The following is a 14,064-nucleotide window of genomic DNA, read 5'->3' on the forward strand; positions in this document are numbered from 1 at the left end:
TCCTTATGTGGTTATTAATATCTTTCCATCACCGCTACAACTTTTCCTGTGTCTGGCGGAGGCCGTACTGAGTGGGAAGTCCAGCACCTGCTGGTAAGCAAGGTGAGATGCCTCCTTTACTGGCACCGTATGTTAATGAAACTAGGCGTATATGTGATTTAGATTTTTTACATTTTAGATTTATTATCACGTGTTCCGAGGTACAGTGAAAAGTATTGTTCTGCGTAGTCCAGGCAGATCGTTCCATACATGAAAAAAAACATAGGACATACGATAAATTCACACAATGTAAATACATACGTCGGGATTCTCCCGGAATCAGCGGGGTGGCCCGTACCGGCGCCGAAGTGCGGCGTGAACCACTCCAGCGTTGGGCCGCCCGGAAGTTGCAGAATCCTCCACACTTCCAGGGGCTAGGCCGGCGCTGGAGGAGTTGGCGCCATGCCAACCGGCGCCAAAAGGCCTCCGCCGACCAGACGTGAGTTGGCGCCTGAGCAGGACCGCCAACGTGTTCTGGCGCATGCGCAGAACCGCTGCCGTGTTTCCTGCGCATGCGCAGTGGGTTCTACTCCGCGCCGGCCATTGTAGAGGGGTGGGCGGGTGCGCTGGGAGGGCAACTGGGGGGGCAACCGTTTGTGGAACCACCATGCTAATCCCTGGATCGTGAGTACACATTCTGGGGGCAGCTCTTGTCCCGCCCATCTGTCCCAACAACCACCCATAACCCCTACTGACTGCCGAGGCCTCTGGCCATGCGGCGGAAGGCTATTGCTAATAGGGAATTGGTTAAGTGAGCACTTTAGCATGCCAAGTGGATTCCCGTGGGTGGGCAGGCCATGTAGCATGTGGTGTGATGCTATGCATAATGTAAGTTTGTACATAATGTTATGCATGATCTATGACCATTAGTTGGCGTTGGAAATCCATTACGTCACCATGTGATCTCGGAGTTGGGAGTTGGGAGTTGGTTGTGCTGGAAGACAGACGTATTTGCAGTAGTTCCACAAGAGTTGTTTTTAATATATATATATAATCTTTATTGTCACAAGTAGGCTTACATTAAAACTACAATGAAATGAAATTACTGGGAAAAACCCCTGCTCGCCACATTCCGGCGCTTGTTCGGGTACACAGAGGGAGAATTCGGAATGCCCAATTCACCTAACAGCATGTCTTTTGGGAATTGTGGGAGGAAACCAGAGCACCCGGAGGAAACCCACGCAGATACAAGGAGAACGTGCAGACTCCGCACAGACAGTGACCCAAGCCAGGAATCGAACCTGTGACCCTGGCGCTGTGAAGCAAAATGCTATCGTGCTTACAATACGTTGAGGAACCAACAGGGAATGGACCATCTTGGATTGGATATTGTGCAATGAGAAAATATTGGGCGGGATTCTCCCCGACCCGGCGGGGTGGGGGTCCCGGCGTAGCGCACCTTTAGGGGCTAGGCCCGCGCCGGAGTGGTTGGCGCCACGCCGACTGGTGCCAAAACCGGCGCTACACCGCCCGGTGTCGGGGCTGGCCAAAAGGCCTTCGCCGGTTCGTGCATGCGTCGGTGCGTCAGCGGCCGCTGACGTCACCACCGGCGCATGCGCGGTAGGGGGGTCTCTTCCACTTCCGCCATGGTGGAGGCCGTGGCGGCGGCGGAAGAAAAAGAGTGCCCCCACGGCACTGGCCCGCCTGCCGATTGGTGGGCTCCGATCACGGGCCAGGCCACCGTGGGGGCACCCCCCGGGGTCTGATTGCCCCGCGCCCCACCCAGGACCTTGGGGGCCTGCTCCCGCTGCCAATCCCGCCGCCACCAGAGGTGGTTGAAACCACATCGGCGGGAAAGGCCTGTCAGTGGCGGGGCTTCGGCCCATTGCGGGCCGGAGAATCGCCGCGGGGGGCACGCACATCGGCACGGGGGCATGCCGATCGGCGCGGCGCGATTCCCGCTCCCGCCGATTCCCGGGTGGCGGAGAATTCCGGCCACGGCGGGTGCTGGATTTACGCCGGCCCCGGGCGATTCCGCCCATTAGTTGCCAATCTAGTTGTGAGAGAACCCTTGGGGATGAGTGACCATAATATGACAGAATTTTTTTATCAGGGTGGAGAGTGAGGTAGTTGATTCTGGGACCAGGGTTCTCAACCTCAATAAAGGTAACTCTGATGGTAAGGGGCATGAACTGGCTATGATGGACTGGAAAGCTTTATTGAAAGGAAAGACAGCGAACAGGCAATGGCAGGCATTCAAGGAATGAATAGGTGAACACCAAGAGTTGTTTATACCTATTTGATGCAAGAATAGAAAGGGAACTGGGGTCAAACCATGGCTTCCAAGGGAAATTAGAGATAGTATTAGATTCAAAGAAGAAGCAGACAAATTAGCAAGAAAAAGCAATAGAGGATGCAAAGATGCTTCAGCATAATTAGGACAGGGTGAGTGAGTGAGCATGGAAGATGTAGTAGAATGTGGATAAATGTGAGGCTATCCATTTCAGAAACAAAAATAAGAAAGCAGATTATTATTTGAATGGTGTAAATTGAGAGAGGTGATTACTCAGCAAGGCCTTGGTGTCCTTGTGCATCAGTCGCTGAGAGTAAGCATGCCGGTACAGCAGGCAGTAAAGAAGGCAAATGGTATGTTGGTCTCCATAGTGAGAGGATTTGCATATAGGAATAGGGATGTTTTACTGCTATTGTACAGGGCATTGGTAAGGCCACAGCTGGAATATTGTGTGCAGTTTTGGTGTCCTTATTTTAGGAAGGATGTTCTTGCTATGGAGGGAGTGCAGCGAACGTTTACCAAGCTAATTCCTGGGATGGTGGGACTGCCATGTGAGGAGAGATTAAGTTGATTAGGATTATTCATTGAAGTTTAGAAGAGTGAGAGGGAATCTCATTGAAACTTATAAAATTCTGACAGGATTAGGCAAGGTAGATTCAGAAAGAATGTTCCCAATGATGGGGGAGTCCAGAACTAGGGGTCATAGTTTGAGAATGAGGGGTGAACCTTTTAGTACTGAGGCGAGGAAACTTTCTTCACCCAGAGAGTGGTCAATCTGTGGTATTCACTACCACAGAAAGTAGTTGAGGCCAAAACATTGTGTGGTTTCAAGAAGGAATTAGATATAGCTCGGGGCTAAATCGATCAAGGGATATGGGGGGAAGGCAGGATCAGTGTATTGAATTTGATGATCAACCATGATTACAATGGAAGGCAGGGCAGGCTCAAAGGGCAGAATACTCTCCTTGTGCTTCTATTTTCTGGGAATGTGTCAATGTACGTTGCGACAGGGCCTTGATCATTGAAGACAGACAATGCCCTGCCAAGACAGTGTGGGGCCTGTTGTGCAGCGCCGGCCCTAGGGTTGCTGGCGCCCCGGGCAAGCTGAACTTCGGCGCCCTTGGGGGGGGGGGGGGGGGGGGCCATGGGGGGGGCGGGCCGAGGAGGGGCGGGGGGGGCGGGGCCGAGGAGGGGCGGGGGGGGCGGGGCCGCGGCGGGGGGGGCCGGGCCGGGGGGCCCGGCCGAGGAGGGGCGGGGGGGCGGACCCGAGTGTGGGGCGGACCCGAGGGGGAGAGGGCGGGGCGGACCCGAGGGGGAGGCGGGGGGGGCGGACCCGGGGAGGGGGCGGGGGGGGGGGCGGACCCGAGGAGGGGGCGGGGGGGCGGACCGAGGAGGGGGCGGGGGGGGCGGACCCGAGGAGGGGGCGGGGGGGGCGGACCCGAGGAGGGGGCGGGGGGGCGGACCCGAGGGGGGGGCGGACCCGAGGGGGGGACGGACCCGAGGGGGGGCGGACCCCGGGGGGGGGGGGGCGGACCCGAGGGGGGGCGGACTCGAATGGGGGCCTGGGGGGGCGGACCCGAGGAGGGGGCGGACCCGAGGAGGGGGGCAGGGTCACCCTGGGGGAGGGCGGCCACCGCGCATGCGCTGGTTGGCACCGGCCCAACTGCGCATGCGCGGGACCCGAGTCTGGCGCCCCCTAGCACATGGCGCCCCGGGCAACTGCCCGAGTTGCCGGTGCCTTGAGCCGGCCCTGCTGCTGTGCAACAGGCCTCCCATTCTAAAGGATACCATGAACAGACCCTTCTACAGATGGCTTCCACACGCTCTTTAAAATGTATTTTGTTGAAGTTCAAACTTGAGAAGGAAAAGGGAATGTTTCTCTCATAGCCTACAAGGGCCCTTTAGTTCTTCATTTGTCACTGTTGCAAACTTGTAGAGGTGTGTACATAAAGATTCCATGAGAATGACAAAATGTCCCATAGAAAATCTGTACTATGGATGTTAGCCCAGGTTCAATGGTATTAGGATATTTAGTAAAGGGTTGCATATTTATTATTGTTGTAGTAGTTAAAGTTGTTTAAGTTACAATCCCTGCAAGAGAGTGAATGCTGATGTAGTGATTTTCAATGTTTCTTTGATTTTTACTATTAATGAACCTGGGGCGGGATTCTCCATTGGCGGGATTCTCCGTTTTGCCGGCGCCCGGGGCTTTCCCAATGGCGTGGGGCTGCCCCACAATGGGAAACCCCATTGACCGGCCAGCGTAATGGAGCATCCCGCCAGCGTGATGAGTCAGAAATGATTTAGGAAGTATGGGCCTACCCAAGGGAACAACTACTGATGCTAAACCCCAAGATAACACATAAAACTAAATGAAAATGTTCAGGCATATGCACTACGTCCTTCAACAACCAAAGATTGATCTGAACACAAGGATGCTGGAACAGACGAGCCATAGTTCAACTGCTGATAACTTAAGAGGGTGATGTAGAATGCAAGAAAGGTAAAGGTAACGTTATGAGAAAGAACACAAATATGAATTTCATCATAAACTCATTCCTGTGACTTTCTAAATATCATTGGATAAAATAAGTATGAAAATTGACTTCGGCTGTTCTCTCCTTTTGGGAGAGAGCTGACTAGTGGTGATTTAACCTGAGGGTCACCATGCCTCAGGCAAGGGGCATGGCTGAGAAGGCAGGGCCTTTATTGATAACTTCAACTCACATGGGAATTGAATTCATGCTTTTGGCATTGCTCCACTTCACAAATCTGCCATCCAGCCAACTGAACTAACCAATCCCCAGAAAGCATAAAGGAATCATTACTGACAATCAGGCTATAATATAAAGCGCCACTAGGTGGTGCCAAACATCCACCAGATGAGGCAGCAGAGAAAAGGGCAACAATTTATTTTTAATTTTAGCAATTAAACTTATGCCATCAAGAGCAGTTAATAAGCAATAAAATACTATGAAAATGAATGCCAGTGGCATATAAAGAATACCATCCCAACACTCACCATGGGAATCTTAGATAAAACAAGAGTATCGCATCATAAAAACCTCCTACTTCTCAAACAGTGAAGGAAAATATACTGAGAATTGCAGCAAAAAAGAGCAAAGCAATTGCATTCTGTAGAAAACACACTGGAAGTAAACCTACCATCAGAGGAAGACTGAAACCAGACTTGTGGATTTCAGAATGTGTGGGCAAAGAGTTGGTCTTTCATCATCCCAGCTGCTTCTAGTCTAAAGGCTTACAGACACAACACCTGTTCGTTCATTTATTTTAGCACCATTGTGTGAAAAATAGTGATTGACATCTGTACTTCCACCAAGATAGTTAACCTTTCATTGCTCATAGAGCAGCCTCTTTTACATGAGGGAGATCAAATACAGATTATTCTAACACTGGCACATAATGCATTGTTCAATACAAACGATTCGTGCTTTAGGAGGTCATGTTATTAATAGCAAATATGTGCATGCCAGATACAGAACTTGTGGGTAGTTGAACTTCATCGAGAGGTGTGTCTCCCTCTCATCTCCCCTGTCCCCCATCCCACACCCCCACCCAACAAAAAGAAACTGAATCACCTTGTAAGAGATATTTCTGTGAGAAAGCACTGCTGGTACACAACCTTGCTAGATGCATATTTAATTCAAAGGGAAGGTCATGACCCTGCAATCCTGACTTTCACTTGCTGTTAGCAAGGCCCAGTTCTGTCAGTACAACCTTGCCAAGTTATCTCTATCATTAAGCTCTCATTTGTATTCTGGTCACTTGGAGTTCAGAAACCCACTGAGGTAGTTGCATATGTTTTCACCATTTCAGGTCTGGCACTATAGACCAATTGAATTGTGAGACAAGCCCTGGCTGGGTGGGGGGAGGGAGACACAGAATAAAGAATAAGAGAAAATATCTCGTAACTTTCCATTTATGCACCTTTCGATGTGCATGAAACTGTACTGAAAATAGCAGTTTCTGATATCTATCATATTGCTTTACAAAAATCAAAACCATTGAATAAGTACACCAAAATAACAACAAGTAGCTAACTGTTCTCTCCCATTCTCTGCAGTGGGTTCGAACTCAAAAAAATCATTCTTGGAGGAAGCTAAGATCATGCAGCCATTGTGCCATGAAAGGCTGGTCAAGCTATTAGCTGTCTGCACCGAGAGCGAGCCATATTACATTGTGACTGAGTTAATGAAGCGGGGAAATTTGCAAAAGTACCTCAGGTGTAAGTGCTTTATTTTGCCTTGCCTTACGCGACACTAATGTATGATAGTCAGCTGCCCAATGACCTTCATCGCCTCAATTCAGATAAACTTGTTCTACAGAAGGGAAAAATATTCCCATGCTGAAATTTCAATATGGGCAAAGTTTCTCAGCATTGAACATGAAAGGGCAGAAATCTAATTCATCGTCCACAATGGCCAGGAATTAGCACTGTCTTCTCAGGGCAACAGGGTTGCTGAATTTATCATTCATTTACATCTGGTTCATACTTCAATAGTTAAGAGTTTTCAGTCAATCAGCCCCCGAGGCCGCCCGCGGAGCCAGGTCCCGCCGGTAAATACCTGTTGTAACATACATCGGCGGGACCGGCCGAAAACGGGTGGCCACTCGGCCCATCACGGGCCGGAGAATTGCCAGGGGGGCTGCTGCCAACGGCCCCTGACCGGCGCGATTCCCGTCCCCGCCAAATCCCCAGCGCCGGAGAATTCGGCAGCTGGCGGGGGCAGGATTCACACCACCCCCAGCGATTCTCCGACTGGGCGGGGGGTCGGAGAATCCCGCACCAGGGCCTCAAGGCAAAACTGGATGATATAGAAAATAGGGCCAGGCGCATGAACCTGAGGGCTGGTGGGTCTACCGGAAGGAGTTGAGGGCTCAAGGCCGAGTGAATACTTTGCTGCAAAGTTCTCCCAGTTGCTGAGTGGTGATGAGGTATTTGCGGCGCCTGAATGGAAAACTTGGCTCACCCAAGCCTTCCGAAGCCACGCCTGATCTCGCTCACGCATGTGGATCTCCTGGAGGAATATCACATAAGCTCTCAAATTCTTTCAATGAGCAAAACCCGTGCTCTCCCTTGACTGAGAGAAAAATGAATATTTTTCATCAGTATTCACGCAAGAAAAAGACAATGTTGTCGAGGAGAATACTGAGATACAGGCTACTAGACTAGAAGGGCTTGAGGTTCATAAGGAGGAGGTGTTAGCGATTCCAGAAAGTGTGAAAATAGATAAGTTCCCTCGGCCGGATGGGATTTATCCTAGGATTCTCTGGGAAGCTAGGGAGGAGATTGCTGAGCTGTTGGCTTTGATCTTTATGTTGTCATTATCTACAGGAATAGTGCCAGAAGACTGGAGGATAGCAAATGTTGTCAGTAAAGAGTTTGATAAGGTTCCCCACGGTAGGCTATTGCAGAAAATACGGAGGCATGGGATTCAGGGTGATTTAGCAGTTTGGATCAGAAAATGGCTAGCTGATAGAAGACAAAGAGTGGTGGTTGATGGGAAATGTTCAGCCTGGAGTTCAGTTACTAGTGGTGTACCACAAGGATCTGTTTTGGGGCCACTGCTGTTTGTCATTTTTCTAAATTACCTGGAGGAGGGCGTAGTAGGATGGGTGAGTAAATTTGCAGATGACAATAAAGTCGGTGGAGTTGTGGACAGTGTGGAAGGATGTTGCAGGTTACAGAGGGACATAGGTAAGCTGCAGAGCTGGACTGCGAGGTGGCAAATGGAGTTTAATGCAGAAAAGTGTGAGATGATTCATTTTGGAAGGAGTAACAGGAAGGCAGAGTACTGGGCTAATGGTCAGGGCCGGCTCAAGGTACCGGCAACTCGGGCAGTCGCCCGGGGCGCCATGTGTTAGGGGGCGCCATCAAGGAGTGCGGGTCCCGCGCATGCGCAGTTGGGCCGGTGCTAACCAGCGCATGTGCGGTGGCCGCCCTCCCTCAGGCCGCCCCGCACAAACATGGCAGATGGATCCAGGCTCGCCGGTGGTCACTCCGGCCCCCCCCCCCCCCCCCTCCGCCCCCTCCGGCCCTTTACTCAGAGAATAGTAGGGACGTGGAATGCCCTGCCTGCAACAGTAGTGGACTCGTCAACATTAAGGGCATTTAAATGGTCATTGAATAAACATATGGATGATAAGGGAATAGTGTAGATGGGCCTTAGAGGGGTTTCACAGGACGGCGGAACATCGAGGGCTGAAGGGCCTGTACTGCGCTGTAATGTTCTATGTTCTATGTTCTTAACGACTCCATCCAAACAACTTTACCATTAACTGAACTCAACTCATGGCAACATGAACAATATAACGGTAAAATAGTCACATCCCAAACATCCAACCTCATCCTCCAACCGTGCCAAGTCCATGATCTCTGGTAAAGTCCTCAGCCCGCTTCGGAGTTTCAAAATAGAAATCTTTCGAGTCAAACGTGACTCTTAGCTTTGCTGGGTACACAACCCCAATTCGTACTCCTTGCATTGTACAGGACCTTCTTCACCTTATTACTAGTTCTGTGCCTGGTGAATCCTTTCCATGTTACAGTGCCAGTTAAGGTTCCGGGCTTTCTTGGCCCATTCCAGGACCCACTCCTCCCTCTGCAAACTATGAAACCGAATGATCACTGCTCAAAATGGCTCATTCAGTTGTGGTTTTCTGCCTCCAGGGTGTGTGCCATGTCCAGCTCCGGCGCCGCAAATACCTCATCACCACTCGTCAACTGGGAGAACTTCAAAGCAAAGTATTCAGTTGGCCTTGAGCCCTCAACTCCCTCTGGTAGACCCACCAGCCTGGCCCTATTTTCTATATTGTCCAGTTTTGCCTTGAGGCCTTTATTCCTGCCCCCAACGATCGCCATTTCAGCCTCCAAAGGCGCAAAGCCTGTCCTCGGGCTGAGATGAAACCTCCTCCACACTTTTCAACTTCTCCGCCTGCTCGCCTACCGCCTGAGTCGTCTTGTTCAGTTGCTCTCTGACTGAGCCTAAAGCATCCTCCACTGTAGTTTTATATGAAGCCGTACATTCCTGGCAATGCTGTTTTTAAAATTCTCCTGCTACCACCTTCATCATCAAGGCGAGGGCGATGGACATTGCTACTTTACCCCCCCCTCCCACCCCCCCCCCCCCCCCCCCCCCCCCCACCCCACCCCCCCCCCCCCCCCCCCATCTTTTATGAGTCCTTCCTCGGGCTTGACCCTTGCAATTCCACCCCTTCATCCCTCTTCGATGTCAATTTCGACATCCCCCGATTCCCAGCAGTTTGCTCTGCCAGGCCGTTGAGCCTAATGGCAGAAATTCTTCACAGAACGGGCAGGAAAGCCCAAAGTGCCGGAGCCTGCACGGGAGACACCCAAGATGCAGCCTCTACTTCGTGCCGCTGGACCGGACGTCCTCTGGCTACGTTTCTGGAGAGAAATCTGCCAGTTTTCAGTCAGAATCTGACACTTCACCATTTTTGGGGGGAAATTCTGCCTTACATCTCTGTCCATTCACTGTGGTTAGGTAAAAACACCGGAACTCCCACCCTAACAGTACTGTGAATGTACAGTTCTGTATCTCTGCATTGTGGTATTCCCGATTGAGGCATCCAGTTACCTCATACAACAAATATGAAATGAAGGGGCTGATTTCAACATAAGACCATAAGACATAGGAGCAGAATTAGGCCACTTGATCCCCTTATTAATCAAGAACAATTTATCTCTGTCTTAAAGACACTAAATGACTTGGTCTCCACAGCCTTCTGTGACAAAGAGTTCCACAGATTCACCACCCTCTGGCTGAAGAAATTCCTCCTCATCTCGGTTTTAAACATCCATCTGCCTGCTTGTGTCCTCCCTTATTATTCCAGCATGATCATATCAACCCTGCCAGCTTCACACCACACTCTTTCCCAAGTTAACTGTAGGCCTAAAATATCTGGCGGTGACTATTTCTTTGCCAGCGACATTAGGTCTAGGCTTGGAAGTCAGAAGTTAACCATTCATTCTCCCACTCAGAATGTTTTTAGAACATTTTTTGAGAAAGGTAATCTTTCCCCCATGGCAAATGGCAGATATGCTATTGATTGATAATGGTTATCAAAGTTATGTCAAAAGATAGAATCCTATCACAATTATTACATTTTAAATTAGTAATTTGCAGGTGTTGAAACAAATGAAATCAGGAATATATCTGGTGAACAGACGTACAAGGGAAATTAGGTTAGACTGCTTTTTTAAAACAAATATTTTTATTCAAAATGTCAATATTTTAGCATTTTTACAAAGAATAAACTCTAACCAAACACAAACACCCTCTCCTGAAACTGCGCCCCCCTACCCCTTGATGGCAACCATGTCCCCAAAGTGTATGATAATCAAACTCCATCTCTTGTGGAACCCCTCATCCGCCGCCCTCAGAACAAACATCATCTTCTCCAAATACAGGAAACCCATTCGGTCCCCCAGCCACACCGAGGCACAGGGGAGAAGCTGACCTCAACCCCAACAGAACACACCTGTGAGCAATCAACGAGGCGAAGACTAAGACATCTGCCCCTACACCATCTGCAACTCCAGCAGGTCTGACATGCCGAATAAGGTTTCCAGGAGACCCGGCTCCAAATCTATATGTGGGACCTCTGACATGGTACTGAAAAATGACCCAGACAATTTCTCCAACTTCGGGCAGGACCTGAACATGTGAGCATGATTAGCTGGGCCCCTCCCGCTGTCCTCCAGCCCCTCAAACAGCCGGCTCATCCTCGCCTTTGTTAAGTGTTCTCTGTGCACCACTTTTAACGGAAACAACCCCAGCCTCACGCATGTGGTTGAGGCATTAACCCTCTGCAGCATCTCGCACCGTAATGCCTCCCCCAACAGCATCCTCAGCTCCATTCCCCACTTGGCCTTAATCCCTTCCAACGACACCTTATCCTCCCCCATAATCCTTCCGTAAATCGCCGAAACCCCCCTCCAGCCCCGTCACCGACAGCAGCGAGGAAGACAGTGCCACTGGAAAGTTCGGGAAGGCCTATCTCGCAAACCTCCTCACATGCATCTATCTGAAGCCCTTCTCCTGCTGGAGCCCAAACATCACCCCCAACTCCTCCAAGCTTGCGAACCACCCCTCCAAAAACAAATCCTTCATCTCCTTCACCCCTCTCTCCTCCCATCCCCGGAACCTCACATCCACGCTCCCTGGCTCAAACCCATGGTTCCCCCTTCTCGGCATCATCCTCAAGGTGGCCCTCAACTTAAAGTGCTGCCGGAATTGCCTCCAAATCTTCAGCGAAGCTACCACCACAGGACTCCCCAAATACTTCCCTGGGACAAACCGTAGCGGCGCCATTGCCATCGCCCACAAACCCGACCTCTTACAGGAACCCTCCTCTATCCGCACCCATAAGTCCTCCATCTCCCTACTCCAGCCCAGCACCTTCTCCGCATTCACTGCCCAGTAATAGTACAGCAAGTTTGGAAGGACCACTCCCCCGATTGCCACCTCCTTTGGAGCAGCCACTTTCCTTATCCTGGCCACCTTCCTTGCCCACACAAATGACAAGACCAGCCTATCTACCCCCTTAAAAAATGATTTTGGTAAAAAGACCAGCAGACACTGAAACAGAAACAAAAATTTAGCATAATGTTCATCTTCACTGCCTGCCTGGCCTGCCAATGACAAGGGTAGCCCATCGCACCGCAACAAGTACTCCTTCACCTTCCCAACCAAGCTCATGAAATTGAACTGAAGAAGCCATGCCCATCTGCACTCCCAGACACTGAAAATGGATTGGCATCACCTGGAATGGCAGCCCCTCCACTCCCGCCCCTGCGCCTGGAGAAAACCCCACAAAATACTCGCTTTTCCCAAAGTAAAATTTGTACTCCGAAAACACCCCGAATCTCCTTAGCAACCCCATTATATCCGTCACCAAAGGGCTCGGGTCTGAGATGTACAATAGCAGATCATCCATATATAGAGACACCCGATGCTCCACCACCCCCCTCCCCACTATCCCCTTCCATAAGTCCGAACCCCTCAGTGCAATGGCCAAGGGCTCTATCACCAGCGCAAACAGAATGGGGGATATGTTTGAGGAACAGGCTTCTTTCCCTGAAATCCTTGAAATAGTGGAAAGTAGCCCAAATTTATATTGTTCGTTAGCACACATGCTGACGTATCCTTGTACAGCAATTTTATCCATGACACAAACTTAGGCCCAATCTAAATTTCTCCAACACCGCAAATAGATATCTCCACTCCACCCTGCCAAACGCCTTCTCCTCATCTATTTCCACCACTACTTCCAACTCCCTTCCTTCTGCCAGAGAAAGTACCACATCCAGCAGCTGCCACACAGTCAAGGCCAACTGCCTGCCCTTGGCGAATCCTGTCTGATCCTCCCCCACCATGTTCAGAAGACACTCCTCCAGCCTCACTGCCAACATCTTCGCCAATATCTTAGCATCCATCTTCAGTATAGAAATGGGCCTGTATGACCCACACTCCAAAGGATCCTTCTCCTTTTTAAGTAATAGTCAGATGGATGCCTGCCCCATCGTTTCTGGCAATATTCCCCTAGCCATCGCATCCTCAAACATATCTTCCATCCACGGTGCTAACTTATCCTTAAATGTTTAATAAAATTCCACCGGGAACCCATCCAGCCCCTGTGCCTTACCCGACTGCATCTTCTCTATTGCTGTCTGCACTTCTTCCACCCCCATTGGCTCCTCTAGTCCCACCACCCCCCTCCTCCCCCCCTCCTCCCCCACCTCCGGATACTCCAGTTGCTCCAGAAACTCCCTCCTATACGACATATCCTCCGGCGTCTCCGACACATACAAGTTCCCATAAAAGTCTTCAAATGTCTTATTCACCTGCTCTGTCTCCACTACCAGCCCACCCATCGCACCTCTAATCCGCACAATCTTCCTCGCTGCCACCAGCTGATGGAGCTGGGCCACCAGCAATCGACTGGCCTTCTCTCTATACTCATAAACAACCCACTCACTCGCCTCAGCTGCCGAACCACCCTTTCCATGGATAGAAGATCAAGCTCCTCTTCACCAAACGTCCTGGTTCCGGATCCTCCACATGTATCCCGTCTATCTCCAAAACCTCCTCTATCAACCGCTGCTCCTCTTCCCATGCTTCCCTATCCACCTTCGCCTTGAATGAAATGACCCTGCCCTTCACCATTCACTACTGCCTTCAACCTCCCAGACTACCAACGGCGAGACCTCCCCATTCCGGTTAAACCCCACATACTCCTCAATAATCTTCCCCATTTTCGTACAAAATTCAGGTCTGCCATCAAACCCACATCAAGCCTTTGTGCCGGCCTCTGGGCTGGCCCCTTCTCCAAAACCACATCCAACCACTTCAGAGCATGTCCCGATATCATGATCGGTGAGTCCTCTGCCTTCCTTACCTGAGCTATCAGCACCTTCCCCACCACAAAAAAGTCGATCCTCAAGTACAACTTATGCACTGGCAAAAAAAACAAGTACTCTATCTCGTGGATGTAAAAACCTCCAAGGGTCCACCCCTCCCATCTCCTTCATAGAAACATAGAAATAGGTGCAGGAGTAGGCCATTTGGCCCTTCGAGCCTGCACAACCATTCAATGTGATCATTGCTGATCCCACTCCTACTTTCTTTCCATACCCCTTGGTCCCTTTAGCCGCATCGGCCACGTCCAGCTCTCGCTTGACTATATCTAAAGAACTGGCCCCAGCAGCTTTCTGTGGTAGAGAATTGCACAAGTTCACAACTCTCATCTCA

General features: G+C 50.5%; 1 protein-coding gene across 3 annotated transcripts in view; it reads left to right on the forward strand.

Moving 5' to 3' along the window:
* Nucleotides 1-14,064, forward strand: part of si:ch73-340m8.2 (tyrosine-protein kinase SRK3) — a 71,509-nt gene that overhangs the window by 44,825 nt on the left and 12,620 nt on the right. For all 3 annotated transcript variants that reach the window (XM_038799953.1, XM_038799954.1, XM_038799955.1), the window contains exon 5: nt 6,357-6,518. In XM_038799953.1, the coding sequence (XP_038655881.1) occupies nt 6,357-6,518 (162 nt within the window). The remainder of the gene's footprint in view (nt 1-6,356; nt 6,519-14,064) is intronic.

The sequence above is a fragment of the Scyliorhinus canicula genome, chromosome 6, assembly GCF_902713615.1.
Source record: "Scyliorhinus canicula chromosome 6, sScyCan1.1, whole genome shotgun sequence".
NCBI classification, from domain to species: Eukaryota; Metazoa; Chordata; class Chondrichthyes; order Carcharhiniformes; family Scyliorhinidae; genus Scyliorhinus; species Scyliorhinus canicula.